General features: G+C 45.2%; 1 protein-coding gene across 5 annotated transcripts in view; it reads right to left on the bottom strand.

Moving 5' to 3' along the window:
- Positions 1-27958, bottom strand: part of FARP1 (FERM, ARH/RhoGEF and pleckstrin domain protein 1) — a 303581-nt gene that overhangs the window by 53278 nt on the left and 222345 nt on the right. For all 5 annotated transcript variants that reach the window (XM_028837234.2, XM_077973887.1, XM_077973885.1 and 2 more), the window contains 8 exons: positions 18756-18853; positions 12173-12287; positions 11188-11335; positions 8541-8636; positions 6895-7058; positions 6139-6207; positions 3327-3402; positions 1566-1812 (listed from right to left, as the gene is read on the bottom strand). In XM_028837234.2, coding sequence (XP_028693067.2) covers positions 1566-1812; positions 3327-3402; positions 6139-6207; positions 6895-7058; positions 8541-8636; positions 11188-11335; positions 12173-12287; positions 18756-18853 — 1013 coding nt within the window. The remainder of the gene's footprint in view (positions 1-1565; positions 1813-3326; positions 3403-6138; positions 6208-6894; positions 7059-8540; positions 8637-11187; positions 11336-12172; positions 12288-18755; positions 18854-27958) is intronic.

Genomic DNA, 27958 nt, shown 5'->3' with positions numbered 1-27958 from the left:
TCTTCCCATTAAAATATTCATTATTCTTGACTAAAGATTTCACCAACACAATCTCAACTAGCTATCAGTTTACATTTGGCCTTGAATAGTGTCAATTCCTCACTTCATGAGGCATGGACAAAGCAGCCCTCCTTTTAAAAAAGGGGAGAATGGGAAACCGATCCCTTTCCTGTAATCTCAAGAATGCTTCAAACTCTCAACCAACGGGTAGGTGATCTGCATAATTGAACATACACAGAAAATTGCCACATAAATATAACACACTATACACATGATCAGATACATCATAAAGTGTTTCTTCCTAGCCTTCAACCAGCAAAATAAACAAGTTCCTGGGAACTTGTCGCTAGGACTTTCTGTTTATCTTGTCCACCTTTTCTGGAAAGCAAGCCACTTATGTGAAGTTGTGTTTTTCTTAACGATTTTTAGAAGTCAGGCAGACCCTTTCAAACATGTGCCTGTCCAAAACCTCCTCTAACAAATGTAGACTACAAATGAATGAGTCACTAGAACAGATCAGCTCTAGGGAAACCCTGGTCTCATGACCCCAGGTTGCTCGGGCTGAAGACTTGCCTCCTGGCCTCCTCACTCATCTTCCTCCTGTTCCTCACTCAAACACAGGCCACCCAAGGACCCCCGGCTTCTCAGGAGGGACGGGGAACACAGCACTGCAGGGTTACCAAACACGAGGGGCTGGCTCCTGGGGCTCAGCATCTCAGAGTCTGACTCGCTGGACTCCGTCCCACTGCTGGTGGAGCCCTCGGTCACTTGCAGAGGTGCCAGTTGCCCCGCTATGCCACTGGCACACACCGACTGCATGGCAGGGACCTTGGAGGCTGCACCCACGGGGGTGGTGCCATTAGCCAGCCTTCTACCCTCGGGAGCAGCTGTACTGGCTTGCCCCCCCTTCCCACGGCCACCAAGCCCATCCATGGCCTCCGGGGTAAACGCTACCTGGCTAAGGATGAGTGGATCTGTCTCTGACTTATTATATCTACCAGGAAGATTCCGCAAGTATGGCTTTGGCGAGGTGGGGGAACAGCGTTCATAAGGCGGACCCTGGCCCGGGAGAGGGTCTTCCCCCATACTCCCCTCTCTACGGTCATGTCCATTTTCAGAAACATAGCCTTGAGACCCAGTTCTGTCCCAACTCATATTTGGACTTGAACTTCTGCTGCTGGGAGACAATGGGGTGGCCAGGGGGCTGTGACCAGCAGAGCCCTTGAACATTTCATCTATGAGAGAGCTATGCCTTGGGAGTCGAGGGCTCCCGCTCATATCAAAGGTTATGTCTGCTGAATCGTCATCAAGGAATTCTCTGGAAGGAGGCCGGGAGGACTTTGCAGAGTGCGGGGAAGCCCTACGCCTAGCCTCTCTTGGCCCCTCGTCCCTGGACAGCAGATAGACACCGCTGGTCAGATCACCCTCATAATTGTCATTTGTTTGGGACCGGGACCGGGACCGGGACGCTTGTTCTCTAAGAAGGTCGTATTCACTATCTACGTCACTGCAGTCAATGAAAGGAATGGAAGTACTGCTGCCTCTGGCAGCCCGGGATGCTGGACCTGTGCTTGGCTGCGGGGGCTGAGGTTTACTCTGCTGGGTCCTATCCTTAACGACCTCCTCCTCTTCCTCTGTGGGCGCCGAGGCGGCTCCGTCCACCTGCTTGTTACCCGCGGGGCTTCTCGGCGCAGGGCTCGGGCGCGACCCCGGCTCCCCGGGGGAAACCTTCGGTTCCTTTCCTTGCTGGCAGCTCTGGCCCCCTGGAGATTCGGCACCTTCTCCAAATGTAAGGCTGGCGCTCTGCTGAGACTGCGGGGGGTGGGGAAAAAGGTGCAGAGAGATGGAGAAGAGGGAGACTGTTACTCCAAGGCTGAAAACAGAAAAGGAGCGTCAGGGCCTCCCGGAAGAACACCCGAGGCCTCTGCAGCGGGAGGACTGCCCCAAAGCGCTCTGACATAACAGCAGTCAGGGAAGCACATCTGGGCGTGATCCAGAAGGTTCCTTCTGGGCCTGGCGGCTGACAGCACTGTTCCTGGCAGCACAAGCCAGGCCCGGTCTCTGCTTTCCAGGGCCCACCGACTCATGCTGGAGTTTGCTCTTCTTTTCTTTTTTTTGGAGGGGTAGACAGGGTCTTACTCTGTCACCTAGGCTGGAGTGCAGTGGTGCAATCACAGCTCACAGAGGCCTCAACCTCTTGGGCTCAAGCAATCCTCCCAAGTAGCTGGGACCACAGTCCTGCGCCATCATGTCCGGCTAATTAAAAACAATTTTTTTGTAGAGATGGGGTCTCCCTGTGTTGTCCAGGCTGGTCTTGAACTCCTGGGGTCAAGCGATCCTCCTACCTCAGCCTCCCAAGTGGCTGGGACCACAGGTATGTGCCACCACATCCGGTTAATTTTTAAATTTTTTTATAGAGACAGGGGTCTCCCTATGTTGCCCAGGCTGGTCTTGAACTCCAGGGTCAAGTGATCCTCCCGCCTTGACCTCCCAAAGTGCTGGGATTACAGGTGCCAGCCACCACGCCCGGCTCATACTGGGCTTGTAAAGCTTCTATGGAACAAGACAGCCCTTCCAGCCCACAGGGGGTCTCCAGGGAAGGGTGGGCAGGCACATCAGGGACCCCTGAAGGCAAGCTGACACAGTCATCAGAAAAACGACAAAGGACACTTATACTTCTCAGGGCGGCCTGGATGGGGAAAGGGGTTTTTTTGGATGCACACGACGAAACCTCCTTCATATTCTTCCCCAAGTTTCTTTTCTCTTCTAGAGAAGGCCCTGAAAACTTACTCAGAGACCAACTCCAGGGAAAACGAGCTTTTGCCACCCTCAGAGCAAGAGTGATAATGTCTCTTACTGCCAATTGTGGTCACTGCCCCGTAATACGAGCTCTGGGAACTCGCCCGCCAGTTCTGTGCCAGCAAAGGCTTCTGGCCTTGGCACCAGGCAGGAGCTACACCCATTGGTTACAAAGCGGGTCCTCATCTCTTCCCACGTGGACCCATTTAGCTGGAGAGCTGGTCTCAGCTCTGCCTACTGCAGCGATGGTTCCGCTGCTGAGCTGAGTTCTCAGTGGCTTAGGGTGCCGCATGGGAGATCAGAAGGCAGCTGAAAACACAACGCGCTCCAGGGTCTCTGAGCTCAGGCTGCGGGCACATGGCACAAAGCCTACGTCTGGTCAAAGCCAAGGCCCCTAATCAGATTCTCATCTGCTAAAAACCCCAAAGGAAAGGACGGAGAACCAGAAAGCCCACTATGAAGCCCAGGGATCCGTGGAGGAAGTGTGGGGAAGAGCAGAGTTATCAGAGGACAGCGCCGTCACTGACCTGCTCCGGCACTTCCGAATTCAGTTCTGTGGGCTGTGAAGCAAGGCTCCGGACAGAATGAATCTTGCTGTGCTTCCTGGGAAAAATCACACAAGATCATTAATGTTAGGTGAGGTTTTTGTTTCTTTTTTCTTTGTTTTAAATGAAACAAAGGTCCTTTTGTTGGACGCATCAGTGCCTTCCTCAATAATGATGGTACCCAGAGCCGCCTTTACAAATGCTACTTGGAAACAGACACGCACTCATCCTTTGATAGCACTTGCATGGCCCAAGGGTTATTTACATCTTGGAGAAGTTCTCAGAAGCCCTTGTGGCAGTTCTCACGGTGCAGCTGGTGAAGAAACATTTAGCAACTGAGTAGGACCTTTCTAGTTAAGGGGAAAGTCACAGAGAAGGAAGGACGTGGCTGGGCCCTTCCATGCTCTGAATGGCCAGCAATGGTCTAACAATACGAAATCAATGCATGTACTTTAGGTAATTATTTTCTGGATCAGTTCTATAACAGAGGCAATTACCACTCATCCGCTCACTCTATCAAAGTGGTAAGTTCAGAGGAAAAGGCCTGCCCTCAATAGCAGAAGGAACTGACTTTAACAGCATCTCGACACGTCTCTTTCATCTCTTCCCTCTCAGTCTGCCTATTCCCCTTTTCCCTATCAAACAGGCACCCAAATGCTCAGGTCCTGAAATTTTATAGATTCTATTCCCAGATACATCCAGCTCTTCTTCAAAATACTCCAGGTTAGCACAGAAAAGCTCTAGAGATCCACAGTCTGAAACAGAGAACTGGGCTACTTCTTACATGGTCTTCAAATACTAACCATTGACTGTCTAAGAAAATGATGGGATTCATCTCCAGACATGCCTGCAAAAAAACCTCCTGAACGTGACATTTGTGGAGACAGGGCATGAGAAAGCATCACAGAGTTGCGGTAGAAGGAAGACGCAGGGATGGCCACAGAAGCAGGTTTATTTCAGCAAAATCAAAACGAAACACTAAAATAACCTGGATGGTTCTCAATAGGGAATCAGAGAAATACAGTGCAGTATCTTCATACTACTTACTGTGTGGCCCTTAAAACAGATCTCAAAAAAAAAAGTAGTATTAAAAAAGCAAGATGAAGAATTATATACGAGAGTACTAATATGAATGAAAAGAACACACTCAGAGCAATTCCTTTTTTTGGGACAGGATCTCGCTCTGTGGCCCAGAGCTGGAGGGCAGTGGCACAATCTTGGCTCACTGCAGCCTTGACCTCCCAGGCTCAAGCAATCATCCTACCTCAGCCTCCCAAGAAACTGAGACCACAGGCGTGCACCACCACATCCACCTAATTTTTTTCTTGTTTTTTTTTTTTTTTTTTTTTTTTTTTTTTTTTTTTTTTAGGTAGAGATGAGGCTTTGTCATGTTACCCACGCTGGTCTCAAACTCCTGAGCTCAAGTGATCCATCCACTTCGGCATCCCAAAGTGCTGGGATTACAGGCATATGCCACAGTGCCCGGCCTCCACAGCAATTCCACACACTCTGCTGGGATGCAGTAATATGCATATAGAAAGAAGCCGAAATGTGGCAGCTGCCTCTGAGGAGGGGAGAAGGGAAATTACCAGAGCTGGTGGTTCAAGGGGTTTTGCCATGTCTGTAACAAGAGCTGCAAATAAAAGAAGAAGAAAAAACAACCCCAGAAATAAATGTGTCCGGCTGTTAATGGCTGTTAATTCTAAGTAGTAGGAATCTGGGTGTTTGCTGACTTCTCTGTACTTTATTATAATTTTTTAAATGTATGAAAATGAAAAAGACCCTACCTGCACTAACTAGTGCTTGAGGCCCCATGCTTTGCTCCTTTACCCTCCTCAGGTTCTGCTGCTCCGTCCTGGAGCACTGGGCTCGGGAGCTGGCTGGCCAGAAGCTGCTTAGCAGCTGTGAGACCTGGGCTACTTATTTACCTGCTGGGGACTCAGTGTCTCCATCTTTACAAAGGGAATAAAAGAACACTGACATCACACAGCTGAGGTGAAGACTCAATGAGTTCACACAGGCCTAGTGCTTGGAACAGCCTGGCACACACGAAGGGCTGTAAGTGTTTGATAACAACAACGACGACAGTAATAAATCCTGTTTCTGGCTGGGCATGGTGGCTCTTGCCCGTAATCCCAGCACTTTGGGAGGCCAAGGCGGGAAGATGGCTTGAGTCCAAGAGTTTGAGACCAGCCCTGGCAACATAGGGAGACCTCATCTCTACAAAACATTAGCTACAAGTGGTGGTGGGCACCTGTGGTCCCAGCTACTCAGGAGGCTGAGGTGAGAGGACTGATCGAGTCCCAGAGGCTAAGGCTGCAGTGGGCTGTGATCACAGTGCTGCACTCTAGCCTGGGTGACAGAGTGAGACCCTGTTTCGAGGAAAAAAAAAAATCCTGTTTCTGCTTATCCAGATTTACTTAATTAAAAAGTTCATAGACATACTTTCAGTACAAATCCCAAAATATTGAAGGACTCACCATTGAGCTAGTTTTTATGACACTTCATTCCCTGCGGTGACATCCTGAGCCCTTCTCTCCTTCCCCTTACTAATGTCCTCTCCCACCTCCCCTGGTCCTCTCGTCTGTATCTCATCCCACTCTCCAGGGCATGTCTCTGGGCAATAAAACCTTCATCTCTAACGCTGGACTTGCTGAGGGTGACTGAGACTGTCATTTACAACTCAAGGGACACCAAGTCTGAAGTCTGGGTGAAGACATATTTAGCAGCAACAAACATTACCTGGCAAGTCTGAGCCTTCTCAGACTAGAAGCAGCATCAAAGCTTCTCTTACCTTTCAAACTGCACCTTCTTATGTCCTCCTTCTTTAACATAGTCGAGAACCTGCTTCTGAGTCCGACCACTGAAACAGAGACCACAACAGGGAAGGGGAGAAATACCAAGATATTCTCATTTAAACACGCAAATGATGCTTCAGAGGCGTCACTTTCCCTCCTTCCCTAACTGGGAGAGATGCAGGATTTCTCGGCTAGCCAGGACTAAAAGCAATCCTAACAGACTCTGTATTTTTGGGTCCATTCAGTCTCTTGATATTTTCCTTGAATATACAGAAAAAATGTTCAGTTAACTAAGCCCACTTGATAACTGTGTTTGGTTACTAAGCAACCATCCCAAGAACGTGTACCTTTCATGAAGGCAGGGATCATTGGGCTCAGAGCCTGGAACAGTGTTTGACACATGGCAGACAATGATTTGTTAAAAATGAATGGAAAAGTTAACCAATAACGTGCAAGTCCACATATGCTATGAAGCAACACCAAATGTTACTAAGATATTTGTACCTCTACAGAGAGAGGAAATCCTTGAGACTCCCGCTAGGCGTTTACCAGGACTGGGTGGCTTTGCCTAGTGCCTCTCTGCTGCTCAAACAGAGCTCACTGGGATTACGACACAAGCGCCCCCACTTGGTCACAGCTCCCGGAGGCCAATGAGCGTTCACCTCCCCTACCTGCTGTGTGTCACAGCGGCTGTGAGAGGCAGGAGGAAAAACATGCACCCAGTAAATGGAGGCACGAAGTGGCGACCTCACCTGAACCGAAATGATGACCCCCGGCTAAAGAGGACGGGCTTGGGCTTTGGTTTGGGCTCTTCAAAAAGTCTAAAGAAGGCATGATGTTCAACGCAGATTTTCCAGAAGGACTTGCAGAAATCCCGACTGGCCATCAGGAATTCCAAGGTATCCTGGTACGCACTCTAAAAAGGGAAAATACAATGTTGGTTTTTTCCATTACCCACAGATACGTCACTGAAACAGGAGAAAATGGGCAGAAGATAGCTTTGTCCAATAAAGTTTTCGCTGTGTATTTTATTATAGCATGACCATCAATGCAAAGACTTACTAAACTCTAGTTATTCTTAAGGACAAGATGCAGTCCCTAGTCCATCATTTTCTGCCGCAGAGAATCTCTTAGATGAGTAACAGAAACAGCCACGTGGCTTCAATGGAAGGAACACCATCTTTTGACAGATTTCATGTACAAATTATGTTTATTTTGCTTACGTTTCCTTGAAAAACAAAACCCAAATACTGGAAGTCCCTTCCTGCCTCCTTAAAATCACTGAAATGCAACGTTCATCCTCTTCCTCACACTTCGTGTCAACATTGGCTCTTACGTGGTTTCTCTGTAAAGTCTCCATGGCTCCGGGCTCCAGGCCACCCCAGAAACTACACAGAAAATGACATTTTTTTTTTTTTCTGGAGCACAAAAGTATCACTCTCGGCTGAAAAAAATCATGCCCTTTGATTCTGGAAAGGGGATGTAGAAATTGCCTGCTCCCAGTTGAAGTGGCCATATTATATAAATCAAAGTTACTACCGTCCTTAGCATTCCCAGCAGTTCCAACTATTTTGGGGGATCCCACAGTTATGGGTGGATCCAACTTACAAACAAGCTGTGATGCAGTGCTTTATTTATAAGGCAGCTTTTTGGAATCCAGTGAGTTTTTCCATGGAAAACCATTTAAAATGGGTAAATGCTTCCCAGGTTGGGCCACGAAAGCCTGCTGAACGCAGATTGTACCTAAACTATAAGCCCGATTGCCATTTATCATCTTCTCTGCCATGGGAAAAAACTCTACATGCTGGTTGGGGACAGACGCCCAGGGCACATAACCCACCTCCTCCGTCACCATTTCCGGCAGACAAAGAAGAGGTTGCTCCTCCCTTCCCGTCCCAGTCCTGGCGTGGGTCACAGCGATAGGTGTGTTGTGGGAAGTAAGTGGGGAAGGGAACCTAATTAGCCCATGCAAATGAGTTCCACTGGGGGCTCAGGGCCTCCGGCAGGGATTGGGGAAGTCAGTCTATGCCTGGGGTAGGGCAGGATACTGAATGGGGTCTCCAGGTGTAGCCTGGGGCTGGATGCGCAGCAACAGCACAGCCCAGGTTGTTTGTCAGGAGGGGCTGCCTGGATTTGTGCAGGGAAATGACCGTCTCCCCAGGTACACATTCGTGTACCTCCTTTACGCTCTCTGTTTACCAATGATGGCAGCCCTGGAGTTACCGACCATTTGGATACATCTGTCCTGGAGATGCTCGGCGTTCATGTGGACCAAAGCACCTGGGTGGCACTGGCCACAGGTTCAGTGGAAGCCCTGCCAAGTGCAGACCTCCACCCTTTGCAGGACACATGCCATCCCATGGCTCAATGGGTCTCCTGTCCCACCGAGACCACTTACATTGGCATCTGGCCGGAGCTTGATGAGAAAGCGTTTCCTCTTGAAGCTCAGCTTCCGCACCTTGGCCCAGTTGAAGGCATTGATCTTAGTGAAACCCTAAAAGAAAGACAGTAGCAGTGAGCCAGGAAATGCATAACAAGCAACTTACAAGTTGGTCTGCTTTGCTTATGGGAGCTAAAGGAAGAGGGCTGGCAGGAGATTGCTCAGTAGAGATGCCTTTTGCAGAGAACTCACAGGATCTGTGGCTATCAGATGATACCTGTTCCTGGATCATTATTTCTCACTAATTATAGGATTTTGGCATTCAAACTAAGTCTACCTCTAGGGAGAGAGGAAACTAGCCAAGGTAATGATGAGAAGAAAGATAAATAGAAATAAAAACCATGACAACCACCACAATCATTAGCTGCCAGGACTCATGAAGTGCCAGGTACCATCCTGAGGGCTTTATACAGCGTATCTTAACAACCCTTATATGATAAAATCCAGCAAGATGGATTTATTATTTTCATTTTATAGACATGGAAACTGCAACATGGATATATTCTAATTTGCCGCAAATGACACATTTAATGTGGCAGAAAGAGACTTCCAAGCACACGCCTTCCTGGCAGCTATGGTTGACATTCAGCAGGTTTGCAATCAACTCCCTGCTTCATCTACGCTGGTCTGGCTCCTGGGCCCATCCCAGCTTCCAATAGCACCGGCAGAACTGAGGATGGGAGGCCAGGCCTGCCGTGTGTCTTCAAGGCCAGCACGGTCTCCGGGTGGGGCTCACACATCCTCATCGTGTGTGGCAGCCAGGTAGTCACTGTCTCCAACCAAGGTGGAGAAACAATGGGGAGCTGCTGGATACCAACTCCCGTCTGCCCAGTCTCAGCTGAAATTAGAATTCCTCTGGAGCCCAATGGAACACCAGGCCTGTTCATTCAGCGTGGCAAGAATGAAGCAATGAGGCACTGGCAAGAAGGTGGGTTCCAAGACACAGGCTTTGTAGGTGACTACATTACCCAGGTATTCCCAGTACTTAGGGTTGTGTCAAACACAATCAAAGCACATTAATTCAATTGTTAGACACTTCTTTTCCTTCTTAATACTTTTTAGAAGTGGTTCAGGGTTATGATTTGAAATTTAATGATAGTACTGAAAACTCCACTTGGCTTTATTGTTTTCCTTTTTTGAGACAGTCTTGCTCTGTCACCCAGGCTGGAGTGCAGTGGTGCGATCTTGGCTTACTGCAACCTTCGCTTCCCAAATTCAAGTGATTCTTCTGCCTCAGCCCCCCAAGTAGTTGGGATTACAGGTGCATACCATCACGCCCAGCTAATTTTTGTATTTTTAGTAGAGACGTGGTTTCACCGTGTTGGCCAGGCTGGTCTCGAACTCCTGACCTCAGGTGATCCACCTGTCTCGGTCTCCCAAAGTGCTGGGATTACAGGCGTGAGCCACCGCACCCAGCCTATTGTTGTTTCTGTTATCAGGTACTCAGAGGCTATGCATGCAGGTCAAAAACTGTCGAGAAAAAATTCGCCTTGACTACCACACTGCTCTCACAATGTCACTCCCTACCACCTGGTAGGAAGCCGGCTTAACTCCTCTTGGGATGTGATTCTGTAATAATTATGCTGTCAAAAACTTCTGGTGCATGAACACAGAATCACTGCAACTCTTTTGATAAAAGATGAGGGGGAAATATACGCAAACCTGGAAGAGCTCAAAAAAGGGTTTTAGGTCCTGAACATATTTACAACTTCATAACTGGGTGAAATCTGATCCCATTTCATGACAAAGGCAGGTGCTTTCTCTATATCCATTTGAAACTAAAAGCACAGGTTACCCGCTTGTGTTGAAAAGGAATGTACTGAACCGTCTTTTGGGGGTGAATATGTTCATTCTGCTGGTTTTGTTGGGAATTTTACAGGATATACACATATATAATAAAATCCTACTGAACTATGCACTTCAAGTGTGTGCACTTTATTGTACATCAGCAATACTTCAATAAGGCTATAAAGAGAGAAGCAATGATCAATGAAACAGTCCAATAGCAGAATGATCAACAGAGCACACCTTTTAGAGTGCAGAGAATCACTATGTCCTTAAGTAGAATACACGTAAGAATTCAAGTGCAGTATGTGTTTTGCTACAAAATTGCAAGAATGTGGCTTTTATGAATTTATAAAACTGCTATATCTTAACACTCTTTAAGTATATCTGAAGTCCCAACCAAATAAGCTGGCTCAACCCAAACTGGGTTTGGGGGAAAAAAAAAAAGGATCACATTACAGCAAAGTATCATCTGTAAGTGTGAAAAAGGTGTTTATTCGGGGACCTAAAGTCTCGATTCCATTACACTGTGTTCTAAGTGTAGGTCCATGGAGAGCTACATGTTTCTGTGATGCTACAAAGTCAATAAAACCAAACAAATCTGTAATATGGATTCCCCAAACAGGGCAAAGGTAAGTGAAATAGAATCTGGGAGCTGAGGGCCTGGGAAACAGAAAGCCTGAGATGAGGTTAATTTTTCTTTGTTCGCCGCAAAATAAAAATCAGAGGTCTTGGCCCACTGAGTATGAATCAGAGTTGAAGGGCCACCTCTTCTCTCTCTATCACCAAGGGAACCGGGCCGTGTTCTCAAGGCTCTCACCTGAAACACTAGAATTCCCGTGTTGGCAACGGCCAGATTGATCTTCGTGCCTTCCCTGTCCTTGGCCGGGTGCAACCGGATTCCATACATCTCGAGCCGACGGGCAATCTCTAGGAGCTGGAAATCTGATTCTGCTGGTGTTTGTCCACTGACAAAACAAAAATTAAAGAGAAAGGCCAGGAGATTTGAATTCCCTGTGTCTGTTAATTGGAGATTAAGAAGCTTCTCTTGGGAAATAAAAAGACATTTCATCACAAACACTGGGGCTACCCGATCAGATGACACTCAACCTCCCATTCACTGTAACCCAAAGTCTAGCAGCTAGGACAAAAGGTCCATTGCTCTTGGAACATAAAACCCCAAAAGTCTCCAGACTCAGCCAGTTTTGTTTTGTTTTGTTTTGAGAGGGGGGGAATCTCAAAGAGTTTCCTTTAAGGTCATATAAAAGCAAAACACCACTGTGTTAAAACAAGATTTTAGTTGCTTTCAATAATCTAAACCTGCAAAAAAAAGTTCAAGAGAACACTTTTCATATGGCCATCAGGCTCCAATGTTTCCTTAAAACAACAACGAAAAGCACCATGAGTCCTCTGAAAATGGTTTATTAATCCAAACAAAAACAAAAATGGAGATGCTAAAAAGGTTCTGGATTTTTATGATACTCTGACCTTGTCCCAAGGTAACCATGTCTCTTTCCCAATTTCTCATTAGGATGATAACTGGATGGTCCTTTGCTCTTACTTTCTCTTTGGTTCCAAAGCCTGGGCATCCCTAAGCTCCAGGCTTCAGTGCACCGGCGACCTGTGCTTCTGAGAGCCCAGGATGAATCGGCACATCCCAGTGAGCCTCTGTGATCTTTTTCCGTCACCCTTAGTGTTTTTCTCCACAACAGTTTCTGTGGGGGGTGGCTGGGATGTACACCCATGTAGGTTGGAGGCAGAGAGAACCGGCTCAGAGGGAATATGGAGCCAAGAATGAGACTTACATGTGGTTATGGTGAAATTCCACGATTTTGTCCTCTAGTGCGTCTTGCTGAGGTATGTATTTATTTTTTGCTAAGTGCTCTCTGTCCAAGGCTTCATCAAAATCCCCAATCTCAGCTAAGAAGAAACAGAAAGAAGAACAGGTCACGTAGGAAGGACACTTCCCAGTCTGTCAATATTCCCCAGCTAGCCCAACAGAAGCTAGCAGACGACATAAGGTGAGTTCAGTTGGTGGGGAACATCAGAAGGGTTAGATCCCAGAAACGGGATGCGAGGATACATTTATCAATTGTGGTGACGTGAGAAGACAGTTTTCACTCCTCCTCATCTCTAACAGTCGGAAAGAAGCTTCAAGGCCAGGCGCAGTAGCTCACCTCTGTAATCTCAGCACTTTGGAAGTTCAGGGCGGGCGGATCACTTGAGGTCAGGAGTTCGAGATCAGCCTGGGCAACATGGCAAAACCTCATCTCCACCGAAAATACAAACATTAGCTGGGCGTGGTGGCGGGCACCTGTAATCCCAGCTCCCGGGGAGGCTGAGGCAGAAGAATCGCTTGAACCTGGGAGGTACAGGTTGCAGTGAGCCGAGATCACGCCACTGCACGGCAGCCTGGGCGACACAGCAAGACTCCGTGTCCAAAAAAAAAAAAACCTCAGAATCATCCATCTTCAGCCATACCTGCTCCCGGTTTTTCTTTTCTCCCCATCCGCCTGGCAGTAAATTCTACACATGTGGGTGGTAACCGTATGACCTCCTAACAAGCCCTAAAACTTCAGGACTTTGTAAAAATCAAAGTGAAACTTATATATTAGCAATGACTAGTGCAAAACCCAAATGCTTTATCATGTAGAGAAAGGAGGATTGTCAGTGGGTGCAAAGGTAGATAATCTAACGCTTAAAAAATTATAAGAGTTTATTGAACTTTTCGCAGTCTTGTCAGAAATAACAGATCAGATTGCAAAGTCTTACACGTTTTTATCTATGAGAAATATGATTCTCACAAAACCTTGTTTTCTCGCATAACCTCAAGACAGTCCTCAATACTGCTGGAATGTGGAAAGGAAAGGATAGATAGAGCTTTAAAATCAGACTTGCGCCTTAACAACACTAGCTCAAGGTCAGTATACACCCACTGTTACACCTCTGAGACAGTACACCTTTTTCTTTGTATCACATATACTGTAAAACAAGCTTAATAAAAAATAGCCTAATGACCTGAGCCCAGCTGTTTCGATAAAAACCAAGGGAACTGTTGCTATGAAACTCACCTTTCATTCTGTCACATGAAGCAGCTTGTCACACCTAGGGCAATGCACTCCAATAATCAAGCAGGACATGGCCTGGGTGTTGTCATCAATCACACCCACTGAGGATATCTGTTCTGCACAAAGCCATGCCACCACACCTGGCAGCAGCTGGGGCACTGGAAGAACCCCTCCCTTGCTTGCTTCCTCATCATCCGAAAGACCAACAACACTATTTCCTAACTGCCTTTTCTGGACTGATTTCTCTCTTCCTAAACAGAGTAAAATTGCCACCCTCCATCACAGAAAATGGCACAGAAATGGGGGCATGCCTGGTCATACTGCCATCATTATCTGTCGCCTTGACAATAGAGGGCCTGGCTTCTCTGCAATTCCTTCTATCTGGTCCCAAGGAAATGCAGTTGATGCTCATTATTCGAGGCAGTTATGATCTATAAGGTTACCATAAACACTGAATTAGCCATTCCTGAATCATTTCTCCTAGGGGAAATATGGGGTGAGTTTCCTCCAGTAGTCTTGAAACAACATTTCAGTTAACTGGCCGTGTCTTATGTGTGTTTCTGTTGAAAGCCATCTTAAATACACATTGCCAATTTCTTCACACTGAGCTCATGGCCAAGAGCAGCTGAACTCATGCCTGAATGCCGCTTACCTAACACACATTTGCTCTATCAGGCAGATGGCGCTGCACGCGGGGACACAAGACAGACAGCGCTTCCGCACAACGCCTGGGGACTGTTTAAACAGTGAAATCACCAACAGTACACACAAAAATGCAAGAAGTGTGGCACTAAATAGACCATAAAAAGGATACTTATTAACAGTACGAGAAAAAACGAGGCAGAGCTTTGCCTCATTTGACCTCCACTAGGAATGCACATCAGGTGACTACCATTTTTCACCATCCTGGGCATATCCACAAATGACCGTGAAAGCACATGAGTGTTCATTTGGGGGTTACAAGTAAATAAGCAAATCTGCAAAGACAGAATCTGAGAATAATGAGCTTTGACTGTCTATGGAGGAATTCCTTAAATCCGAAATGTCCTGTGAGTTTTATGTTTGGGCTTCTTAATTCCTATGATTCTCAGAACACACTCTTTCCCATCATTCCATATAGAGATGGCCAAATGGTCCAGTTTTTCCTATGGCATCGGGGTGGGGACACCTAATTCTCTTTTCTTCTGGGTCGCTTGTCTTTTCTTGCCCTCCTGTCACTCCACAGTGACATGACTATGAAACTTATTCGCTCCTCACATCTCTCCTCTTTGAAATATGGAAATAGGCTGCTCCTTAAATTTCTGGAATTTGAAAACAGACACATACTCAAGATCTGACTTCCTTTTATTTTTTTCTGAGACGGGGTCTTGCTCTGTCACCCAGGCTGGGGTGCGGTGGAGCGATCATGGCTCACTGCAGTCTTGACTTCTGGGTTCAAGTGACCCTCCCATCTCAGCTTCTCAGGTACGTGGGACTACTGCCACATACCACCACACCTGGCTAATTTTGTTTGTTTGTTTGTTTTTGGGTAGAGACAGGCTCTCACTATGTTGCCCAGGCTGGTCTTGAACTCTTGGCCTCAAGCTAATTTTGTTTTTGTAGACATGAGGTCTTGCTATGTTGCCTAGGCTGGTCTCGAACTCCTGGCCTCAAGAGATCCTCCTGCCTGGGTCTCACAAAGCGCTGGGGTTACAGACATGAGCCACTGCGCCCAGCTGACTTCCTATTTTTTACACGTTTTATGCTGAAAATATCACATCAGCTTATGCATATACTACATTCCTTAGCAGTCTACTCAGCAAAATAATTAATAGGAAAAACAGCAGCAAACCCATATCCTGTGATTTTAATAAATGGATGGAACTTCCCCAGAGGACAGGCGTGGACAAACCCACCTTACCACGTGGAACCCTCAGAGCAGGGACCACACGACCTGCACAAACACAGCCCTGCCTCGCCTCCATGCTGCCCACGTGTGACCTTTACATCAGTGTCAACTAGTAGATGATTCTTCTCTTCATCAGTTTGTCCTTCTTAGTCAACCCACAGTAAATTAAAGAAAACTGAAAGTTCAAAATACTGCAGGGAAGATACAAGGCCAGTGACGGAGGAACAAATGAAAAAATACAGACTATCTTAAAGAGTCCATGTATTCAAGCGAAAGAAGGCAGGAAAATAAGACATCAGCTTGGGTGTACAGAGACGGACAAGATAAACATCAGCTTACCAGAGATAATTTTCCATTAACGGTAATATAGTTTCTGCCAAAGGGAGATGACTTGACCCCTTATACCTTACCAATAATCACCAATAATTGAAACCACGACACAATCCAGCGAAGATTCTATGAAATGCCTCCTTTCATGACTGAGTGCATGGGATGCTTAAAAAAATGCAGAAATGGGGCCTTACACATATCGTAAGATTTTAAGAATACTGTGTGTCTCATGACCGTATGTCGAATACCATGTAAACAGCAGGGGAACTTCTGAACCCATCTATTTGCCTTTCGAGAAGGGAAGATTCTTTGGGGATTTTGAGCCACTTGCTGGTTTCTGGGAGGGAAAATGGTATACTAGACTGAGACCACGGTTTTCTGGATGTCAGCAAATCTCTCCTCCCAGATATGCGAGTGAAATTCACTATTGTTAACAGATCTTTATTTTTTTAAGTCACTTTTTAAATTGACAAAATAAAAATGATACATATTGGTCAGGCATGGTGGCTCATGCCTATGAATCCCAGCACTTTGTGAGGCCAAGGTGGGAAGATGGCTTGAGCTCAGGAGTTTAAGACTGGCCTGGGCAACATAGTGAGACCTCAGCTCTCCAAAAAAAAAAAAAAAAAAAAAAGACAGAAAGAAAAAATTAGCTAGACCTGATGGCACGCACCTATAGTGCCAGCTACTTGGGAGGCTGAGGCAGGAAGATTGCCTGATTCCAGGAGGTCGAGGCTGCAGTGAGCTGTGATTGACAGACTACATTCCAACCTGGGTGACAGAGACTCTGTCTAAAAACAAAAAAATTTTTTTGGTATATATTTATAGTGAACATCATCTTTTGATATATGTATACATTGTGAAATGGCTAAATTAAGCTAATATACGTATTACGGCATATATATATATATATATATATATATATATATATATATATATATATTTGTGGTGAGAACACTTAAAATCTACTCTTCTTTTTTCTTTTTCCTTTTAGACAGAGTTTCACTCTGTCGCCCAGGCTGGAGGGCAGTGGGGTGTCTCCCAGGTTCAAGCGATTCTCCTGGCTCAGCCTTCCGAGTAGCTGGGACTACAGGCGCCCACCACCACCTCACCCAGCTAATTTTTGTATTTTTAGTAGAGACAAGGTTTCATCATCTTGGCCAGGCTAGTCACTAACTCCTGACCTCAAGTGATCCGCTCACCTCGGCCTCCCAAAGTGCTGGGATTACTTACAGGCGTGAGCCACCGCGCCTGGCCAAAATCTACTCTTTAGTGTAACAGATCTTTAAAGAAAAAAACATAGGAGGAAGGAAGTACACAACTAAATGGCATCAGGAATCTTTGAGTAAGGTCAATTTCTCTCCTGCTTACAAAATGCCAAGGGTCAGAGACATTTTATGAAGTTACTATTTCAAGAAGGAAGCTTCGTTTTAAAGTTTCATATTGTTTGGAAAAGGAGGATTGCAGGTGAATAAGGATAAAGGAAATTAATGTTTGCTGAGCACCTAGTATGTACTGGGTATGGCTGGCCCTCTGTATCTGTGGGTTCCATATTCATGGATTCAACCAACCATGGATTGAAAATACTTAAGAAAAAATACTGCATCTGTACCAAACATCTAAGATATTTTTTTCTGTCATTATTCCCGAATAATGCAATGTAACCATATAGCATTTACAGTGCATTCATTATTATAAGTAACCGAGAGATGATTTACAGTCTATGGGAGGATATATGTAGGTTATATGCAAATATGACACCATTTCATTTTAGGGACGTGAGCATCCTCAGTTTTTGGTGTCCTTGGGAGGTCCTGCAGCCAATACCCCCTGGATACTAAAGGACAACTGTATATGCTACCATTTAATTTTTACAGCCTTATGAAAAACATTCTAGTATTCTCATGTTCCAAAAGAAATGGAGGCTGGGGGGTTAGTAACCTGCCAGGGTCACCAACCAATGAACAGAAATCAGGTCAGCCAGACTCAAAGCCTCCTCTCCCTCCAAAGGTAAAAATTACGTTAAGTTCTGTGCTAAGGATTCCTCCCCCGTAAAATCAGGATAATGACAGACCTGATCTCGGGGGCTGTTAGGACAATTAAATGAGATGATATAGATACATATATATATAGTGCTGGCACATGGTCAGGCTTAATAAAGATACTTATTTTTTTTTCTTGCCCATGTCACTTTTTTCAAATTGGTAAGAAAACACCTATCTATTAAGTGATCATATTCAAAAAACAAGAAGATACGCATCATCTACTGAAACACCTTACTGTATTAGACTAAGGCAATTTTTTGACTACTAAGAGTGACACTTCCTATAAACCTTTGTAAATCTAGTTAACTAGGCACATATCAGGATAGGAGGGGACTGATTATATGAGACTAATTCATATACAGGGGAAATGTAAAAGGTGATATGATAACACAACTTTCCTTCATAGTAGTGCTTATACACTGAGCGTTATACTCACAATTACCTTTCCGAAACATAATGTGTATATTTTATTTCAAGTAATTTCTGCCTTGGTCAAGAGGGAAAACACACCCAGGTGGCTTGTCAGCAAGCCTTGAGATGAGCACAATCTGATTTATCCTTTGTCTGTATTAAGGCAAATTGAAACATCCGGGGTCCAGCTCCATTAACCCAGCATGAGTCTTGATTTACTGAATTCTGGAGAGCAAGAATCTCTAGAGAGAAGTGAAATCTGTGGCAGTATTATGTCTTAAGGCTACTATGCCATATTCAATGATAAAGTTTAAATCCACGAAAAGGACAGAACAAGTTTAGTCTATTTGGCAAGCATCCATCCAAGCTTATTCTTTGAGACAACTGAAGTATCAACTGTGTACTAGTCCTTGAAGAAAGACAAACACCTGAACAGGAAGTACAAGGGTTAACATTTGGGGATATGCATATTAAATGACATCAGGAGTATTGTTTTTCTCTTCCACCCGCAGGCCTTCATACGAACAGCAAAAATAACACAAAGATATTGACACTTTCTTTTTTGGTGGATATGATTTTTTTTCCCATCAATTGGATCACTGTGTAATTTCAAACATGATTTTCAAAGGAAACAAATAGAACTTACATTGCACAATGTGTGAAATCAAGAGAGCTGCGCTGGAGTCATTACACGTCAGCCTGCCTTGAGCCAAGTCCTGCTTCACCTGCAGCGCGAACAGGTACCTGCAAAGATCGACAGAGCTGGGCGTCAGGCAAAGAGGGCATGAGGTCTCTGGGAACCTGGCCTCACTGTGAGAGGCCAGGGAGAAGGTTGCAAACCCCAACCAGGAAGTCTGCATGGGCTGGAATGGATTCCAGCTGCCATTCACCACAGTGTAAGTATCTCCCTCCAAAATACAAAGAGACATATGCTACCATCTTTTCACAGTATGAATAATATGTTTCATTTTATATGGGGAGAGAGAGCCATAAAAATGTGAGACCATAACCTAGTATGCTATGTATTTTTGCAGGGTATAGGAAATATTTACCTTTTTTTTTCCACAGAATCCTTCATCCATACTCTAACATGGTTCTATGGCTCAGACAATAACAGCAATTTATTATGATGAGTCAGAGGATTGCCAATGAAATGAGAAAAACAAGGGGGTGTCTTTTTGTGGTGTAACTACTTCTGTAAGACCCAGTTACCAGATTTGTAAAAATCCATTATCTTTTTTTTTTTTTTTTTTTGAGACAAAGTCTTGCTCTGTCACCAGGCTGGAGTGCAGTGGCACGATCTTGGCTCACTGAAATCTCCACCTCCCGGGTTCAAGCAATTCTCCTGCCTAAGCCTCCCGAGTAGCTGGGATTACAGGCACACGCCACCATGCCCAGCTAATTTTTTGTATTTTTAGTAGAGACAGGGTTTCACCATGTTGGCCAGGATGGTCTCAATCTCTTGACCTCATGATCTGCCCACCTCGGCTTCCCAAAGTGCTGGGATCACAGGCATGACCTACTGCGCCCGGTCAATTCTTTTCTTTATATTATGGTATTAAGCATGTCAACATTTTTGGTGTGAGAAAAAAAAGATATTTGTAAATCAAAGACATTAAGTAAAAACTGTGCAATAGCAAACAGGCATATGAAAAGGTGCTCAACATCACTGATCATCAGAGAAATGCAAATCAAAATTACAATGAGATATCATCTCATCCCAGTTAAAATGGCTTATGTCCAAAAGACAGGCAATAACAAATGCTTGGATATGGCGGGGAAAAAAACCCTTATATACTATCAGTGGAAATGTAAATTAGCACAACCATGATAAAGAACAGCGTGGAGGTTCCTGAAAAAACTAAAAATAGAGCTACCATATGACCCGGCAATCCCACTATTAGGTGTGTACCGAAAAGGAAGGAAAACAGTATGTCAAGAGAGATGTCTGCCCTCCCATGTTTACTGCAGCACCATTCACAACAGCCAAGATTTGGAAGAAACCTAAGTGTCCATCAACAGATGAACGGACAAAGAAAATGGGGTATGTATACACAGTGGATTACTATTCAGCCTTAAACAAGGAGATCTTGTCATCTGCAACAGCATGATTGGAACTGGAGGGCATTATGTTAAGTGAAATAAGCCAGGCACAGAAAAACAAACTTCACATGTTCTCACTTATTTGTGGGAGCTAAAAGTTAAAACAATTGAACTCATGGAGCAGAAAGTAGAATGATGTTACCAGAGGCTGGTAAAGGTAGGGGGTGGGAGGGAATGGGGAGTTAATGGGTCCAAAAAAGTGAGATAGAATGAAGAAGATCTAATATTTGATAGCACAACAGGGGATTATAGTCAATAATAATTTATTATACTTTAAAAGTAATGAAAAGAGTATAATTGGACTGCTTGTAACACAAAGGATATATAAAGTCATAGATACCACCGCCCCCCGCCCCAGCACAACAACACAAAACCAAACCAAACCTGTACAATGTTATAATGGATGTGAAAATAATGATACAAACTGATTTTTAGAAATCTAGTTTACCTGCGGCCTGAGAACAGCGTCCTCTCAGTAGCACCCTTTGCAATCAGATTCTGTCCCTCATACAATTACCTGTTGGGGCCGCATGCTGTGGCTCCCAGCACTTTGGGAGGCCAAGGCAGGTGGATCACTTGAGGTCAGCAGTTCAAGACAAGCCAGGACAACATGGCAAAACCCCGTCTCTACTAAAAATACAAAAATTAGCTGGATGTGATGGCGCACCCCTGTAATCCCAGCTACTCGGGAGGCTGAGGCAGGAGAATCACTTGGACCTGGGAGGCGGAGGTTGCAGTGAGCTGAGATCGTGCCATTGCACTCCAGCCAGGGTGACAAGAGCAAAACTCCGTCTCAAAAAACAACAAAAATTAAAAAACAAAAACAAAAACAAAAACAACAAAAAACAATTACCTGTTGGAAGGACAGAGAGATAGGGCCTTGGAGACATAGTAGATTCCAGGCAGATCAAAGCATCTCCTTATTTAAAATTGGTAACTCAAGGCAAAGAATTGAGTGTGTAAGCTGCCTGGCCAGAGGAAAGGGTGTTTCAGGACAGCCAAGAAGTTGAAGAAAGGTTTTACAGGTTTATCTCCCATAAAGTAAAATTTTGCCTCAAGTATTTGGCAAAAAATTGTAAGTGCCAATTTATAACATAGCAAGAATAATAGAATTAGAAAATCCTCATTCCACAAACTCTAAAGAAATTATTGATAAACCATTGATAATCCTCCAGCAAGGATTATCAATGGGTGAAAAAACCATGTAGGGGATTGGACATTCACATAGGGCAAAGGTAACACGACTTTACCTACAATGGAGTAATCAGAATGTCACCACCTGAATGCAATGAACAATCTCTAATCATTAATGAAATATGAAGCACACAACATCACTTATGACAGACTCCAGCCCAAATGTTCAACGGTGTCAGTCAAGCCCCAGAATCAATTTCCTGTCCTCTCCAAACTTCATATTGAGATTTCATCCTCAATGTTGGAGGTGGGACCCAATGAAAGGTGTTTGGGTCGTTGGGGTGGATCCCTTATGAATAGACTAATGCCCTCCCTTGGGGGTGAGTTCTCACTCTGTTACTTCCTGTGAGAGCTGGTTGTTACAAAAAGCCTAGCACCTCCCCGTTCTGCCCACGTCCTCTCCCACCATGTGATCTCTGCACATGCCGGCTCCCCTTTGCCTGCACCCATGAGTGGAAGCAGCCTGAGGCCCTCACCAGATGCCAATGCCCAATCTTGAACTTTTTAGCCATCCAGAATCATGAGCAAAATAAACTTTTTTGCTTTATAAATTACCCAGCCTCGGGTATTCCTATATAGCAGCATAAAATAGATTATGACTTCCAGTTTTGGAAAAATTCAAAGGATAGAGGAACAAGTTAAACAGCACCACAAGAAAGCTAGCAGGCAAATTCAGAAAGTAGGGTATTGTAGCTGGTCCAATTTCTTCAACAAGATGCTTTCATGAGGAAAAGAAAATGAGGGACTAACCTACATAGGTCTGGATGACATGTTAACTAGATGCAATATGTGGTCCTAGAGTGGATCTGTTTTTAATTGATTGATTAATTGACTGATTGAGACAGGGTCTTGCTCTGTTTTCCAGGCTGGAGTGCAGTGGTGCAATCACTGCTCACTGCAGCCTCAAGCAATCCTCCTGCCTCAGCCTCCTGAGTAGCTGTGACCACAGGTACACACCACTATGCCCAGATATTTTTTAAAATTTTTTGTAGACACAGGTCTCCCTGTGTTGCCCAGGTTGGTCTCAAACTGCTAGGCTCAAGAGATCCTCCTGCCTCAGTCTTCCAAAGTGCTGGGATTACAGGCCTGAGCCACTGTGCCTAGCCAATCTTATTTTAGAATAAACAGATATAAAGGACAGTTAGGGGATAAATAGGGAAATTTGAATATGGCCAATGTATTAGATGAGATGAAAAGTACATATGCATGCATAGAAAAATTCAGAAAGGCTATCTTACTAATCTGATGGGCAATGGGAATGCAGTGTTTCTACTTTCTTAGTCTTATTCATATGTCTATTCTAACTTTCTACAATGTATATTTACTACTATAAAAATAATGAAAGGGTATTTTTGATTTTCAAAAGGGCCTTTAACAGTATTAGACACAGAGGTTTCCATAAGAATTAAATAAGATACATGGAAAACACTATTAGAACAAAAATATTCAATAAAAGTTGGCAGTTTTTAAAAATAAAAGAATAATCCATTTTAAGTCATTTAGGAAGTTTTATTATTAAGAACTAAAAAACCACAGCAGCAATTGTATAACCAGCAAAAAGCACCCTACAGACTACAGACCTACCAGTAGGCCTTTCTCTGACCTCCCTAATTTTATTCCTGTTCTCTTGCTCTACCCTTCTGTCTCTCCTCCCAACCCCCTTTCTCGCTCTGTCTCTGTGTGTGTGTGTGTGTGTGTGTGTGTGTGTGTGTGTGTGTGTGTGTGTGTGTGTGTGTGTGTATGTCTGTCTCTGGAAAGTCAAAGGAAGAAAAGCAGAGAATAGAAAACAATCTAAACCTCATATGGTAGGAGGGAATACAAACTATCATGCTGGATTATAGTTACTGTCTTTTGAGCCCAACACTTTGTAGAGCTACAGGTTTTAATTCTAATCTGTGTGGTTGGTTTTTCATTAAACAGGAGGGCTTCATGTTTTAAAATGACATTCTGAATATTTTACCTGCTTTAAAAGGACATTCTGAATATTTTACCATTTATCATCTCAAACATGAGGTTCTGTGTTCACAAAGAGGCTTTCAGGGACAAATGCATGGGCAGAGTCTGGCAGGCTCTGGGGACCTTTGGTGACAATCGCACAAGGGCTGCAAGATGGCATCAGGTTCTGAAAACGCACACATTTACTAGGAGGGCACATGGTTATTTTAAAGGCTGAGGGAAGAACGTGGCTCCCCTGATTACGTGGCCTCTTCCTGTTCCAAGGCCCTTGTAACATGAGAAGTAGCTTCCTGGGTACTAACTCTGTCCACTTTTCTTACCATGAGCTGTAAGCTGAGCACGCTGGCCGTGATGCTAACTTTAGAGATTTTGCAACACCTTTAGTACTGTCCACTGAAGCAATTCCAATCAGTCTCACAGGAGCCAGAGGCTAAGTTTTACTTGCTGGGCACTAAATAAAATTAAACCGGAAGACACAATGAAAACATAAAGTGCTCAAAATGTGATCAAGTTTCCTTAGCAGAAGGGTGGACATGAGGAGAGTGGCAATGATTGTGGCAGGAGCAGACAGAGGGACTTCACTTCTAGGGACAGCAAGAGTCACACATCACACCTATTTGATGCCTTGCTTTCAGTAAGAGTAATTTATTTCATCTGGAAGACCACCGTCTTCTCTTTTCTTATTAAATATAAGCAATTTACAATTCCCCTGCAGTCTAAGAGAACACTTCAGCAGGACGCGCAGGGCGCAGAGCAGCAGGTTCTGATAGGGTCCCCTCACCTATAAGAACACAGGCAAGTAGAAGCTGGATCCAACTGAAGACGGGATGCCCAGAGAAAAGGGGAAGAACAAAGGGTGGCTAAACTGGGCACAAGGAAAGTGACTCCAAGCCATGCAATAAGAAAAACTGAGATCATCTGGCAGGACGCAGTGACTCACAACTGTAATCCCAGCACTTTGGGAGGCTGAGGTGGGCGGATCATGAGGTCAGGAGTTCAAGACCAGCCTGGCCAATATGGTAAAACCCAGTCTCTACTAAAAATACAAAGATTAGCTGGGCGTGGTGGCATGTGCCTGTAGTCCCAGCTACTTGGGAGGCTGATGCAGAAGAATCACTTGTACCCAAGAGGCGAAGGTTGCAGTGAGCCAAGATCATGCCATTGCACTCCAGCCTGGGCGACAGAGTAAGACTCCATCTCAAAAAAAAAAAAAGAAAAAGAAAAAGAAAAAAAACTGGGATCATCTTTTCCAAAGACCCCACTTGCTGTTTTCAAGCTGCACCCAGGAGTCAATACGCTTCTCCTTCTAGATGTCTGGGTGCTGCTGTCAATAGGATGGCATTCCACTTGCAGTTCAATAAATAGAAAAGAATCCAGCTTCTTGTTTAACAGCAGACTGCAATTTAATCTCCTATCTATATCAATGGGAAGCTGAGAGAGCTATTCCTGGAGGCCCAAGGCATTAACTACGGGGCTAGAGTCACTTATGCTTTGCAGAACCACAGGCCAGTTTCTCTGTTTGTCCCACTTCTGTATATGCATCCCTTATCACAAAGCACAGCTGACATGCAGCTTCTCCCAACATCCCCTCATTCACCATCTGCCAAAGAACAGCACCTGAAATCTCAATAGTCAGTCCGTTTTTGCTTCTATAGGAATTTGAGATGCGAGAGTCCCAACACATCGGCCCTGTGAGGTTCTCTGTGCCTTGTGCCAAGTGGGGAGTGATGGAGAGACGATAAATACCTTAGGAATTTCAGGTCAATTTCAGATCAATTTTATTCAACAGTGAGCCAAAAGAACTGTCTCCTTGGAAAAGACTTCTTAAATGTCAGTTCACACTGGGTGCCAGAAAACAAAAACAACAAAACCAACAAAACCCTGCTCCGTCCAGCTGAGCTCGTGTAACTTGAGGAATTTCTCAGCACTGACAGAGGCGCTGGCCATGCACCGGGCACATGCGGCTTGATGGTAACAAGCTGTATGGAGTTTCAGAGCAAGGGCCAGACTGGTAGACAACTGCAAACCTCTAGAGACAGTGATTCACAAACACTGAAAAGGTGCAAAACTATTTGCAAAACAGAATTTTTAATGGAAAAAAAAAACGGGGGGTAGGGGGATACAGGATTTGTGCCTCCAACTTCCTGAGCAAGAAAGAGGCCTGTTGATTCACAAGAAGAAAAGGCACGCTACTGACGCTGCTTATTCCAAACACGACGACATTCCTCCAACAGCCGGACCTGCCCTTAGATTTATTTCAGCACGCAGAGCTCAGGGCAATGCAGGTTTCAACGACAGGAAAACCAGCCCCAGTAAACCAAGACCCAGCAGCCTCAGTAAAAGGCCCTCCTGTGGTCAGCCAGCCCTCCGTCCTGTGTTGCTCGGCTTAGCAGCTCGGGCTGTGCCTCCTCTGCAGGTAGCTCCCAGAAGGCTGCTGCCAATTCCCGGCTGCCTTTGCCTTCTTTGCTGATTTGAGGATTCTAACTGGACGTGGATGATTAGCAGCAACTCGTTCAGAAAACATGAAGCAGTGGGAAGTCTTCATCACTGTCTCCCCGGAGCTGCACGTTCTTGTATCTGTTGTCCTTCCTGCCGCTGCTGTGGTCATGGGACATCTAACAGGTACCTCAAACGTGACCTGGCCAGAAACACCCTGACTCTCCACTCCGCCCGCAGTCCTCCACTTCCCTCCATCCTTTTCTCACTTGAGTAACCCCTAACACCATCTCCCCCCAGTCACTCAGGTCAAAAATCTAAGCGCCCCCTCTCCCTCCCTCAGAGTCCACCACCACCTCATCACCAAGACAGAGTGACCCTGCTTCCAGTACCTGTTCCAAACACAACTACTTCCCTCCATTTCCACTGCTACCTATTGGCGGCTTCTTTGCCCCCATCATGGCAATAGACCACTGTGACCACCTCCTCACAGGATGCCCCGGGACTCTGCTTCTCCCCCCCCAAAACATCCACATGGCAGCCGATCTTTCAACACTATGTGCATCACGCCTCACTCCTACCTCACCATGGTGCTCCCAACGCTCCTGCCATGCTGGCCCTCCTTTATGTATCTGAATGCTTGCAGCTGACTCTCGCCTTGGGCAGAGTACTGACTGCTCCATCTCTCCGGAAAGCTCTTTCTCAGTAAATGACTGATGGCTCCTTCTCACTTCCTCAAGAGGCATCCCAGACCAAGCAAGCTGAAGTCATCACCCAGGCACCTCTACCACATCCTCCTACGTCAATTACTAAAGAGTTCTTGCCGCTATCTGATATTATCCTGTTTATTGAATCGCTTTCTCTGTTTCCATGAGAGTATTCTTGTCTTGTCATCACTGCATTCCCAGCGCCCAGAACAATGCTGGCACACGGGGCACACTTAATAAATATTGCTAAGATATCAATATCTTCATCCCTTTGATAAATGATGATCAATGATGACCCAAGATACTGTGCTCTGTACTGAGAGGGATGAGGAAGGATGTGATGGCCTTGGTATTAAACAGTCACTGCTTGAAAACCATGTGTGATAAGAATTAGGCTGCTCAGGTGAGTGTCCTCTGAGGGATGCTCTTGAAAGGGAATCATTTTATCTACACATGTTCCTGCCAGCTCTGCCCTCTTTTAGAACACGGACAGTCTTGCCTCAAATTATAAAATGAGGCTGGGCACAGTGGCTCATGCACATAATCCCAGCATTTTGGGAGGCTGAAGCAGGTGGATCACTTGAGGTCAGGAGTTCGAGACCAGTCTGGCCAACATGGTGAAACGCTGTCTCTACTAAAAATATAAAATTAGCTGGGTGTGGTGGTGTGCACCTGTAGTCCCAGCTCCTCAGGAGGCTGAGGCAGGAGAATCACTTGAATTCGGGAGGCGGAGGTTGCAATGAGCCGAGATTGCATCGCTGCACTCCAGCCTGGGCGACAGAGAGAGACTTCGTTGCAAAAAAAAAAAAAAAAGTATATATAAAATGAGTAGAAGTAATGATGTGATGATGGTGATAATGACGATGGTGATGGTGATGATGACGACAATGCAAACAGTGATGGTGATGACAATGGTGGTGATGATAGTTACCATTTACAGTGTCCCTACTGGATCCCAGCTACTCTAGTATAATACTGCTTATCCTCAAAACCACTCTTGCCAAGTGAGCATTAGAGTCTGCACTGTAAGAGGGGAATTAATGGCAACACAAAGGGAGAAAGTAACTGGCCCGTCACAGCAAGTGGCAGGATGGTGGCCGAAGCTAGGTCTGACTCAACGCCTGCACTTCTCCCACTCAGCCACTTTCAAGAGAACTGACCTCCGGTTCCTGCCAAATCCACCACCCACGGCAGCGGCAAAGATAAACTCTGAGTTGACGTGTTGGTTTCACAGAAGAGATTCACATCCAAAACAGTCCATGATGTGACATATAAGATGGAAAATATGATTGACATATAAGATGGAAAATATGATATCAACAGAGTGTAAGCCCAGGATTCACTTCATATCACAAGAAATCAGGCTTTAGGGAAAACAGTACTTCCCCCTCCACCATTTTTGTAAGCAGGACTGGGAAAGAGGAAGGTTAAACTGTTCAGTACAGAACAGATG

The sequence above is a fragment of the Macaca mulatta genome, chromosome 17 (genome assembly GCF_049350105.2).
Source record: "Macaca mulatta isolate MMU2019108-1 chromosome 17, T2T-MMU8v2.0, whole genome shotgun sequence".
Classification (NCBI taxonomy): Eukaryota; Metazoa; Chordata; class Mammalia; order Primates; family Cercopithecidae; genus Macaca; species Macaca mulatta.
This window is presented reverse-complemented; position numbering and strand designations above follow the sequence as displayed.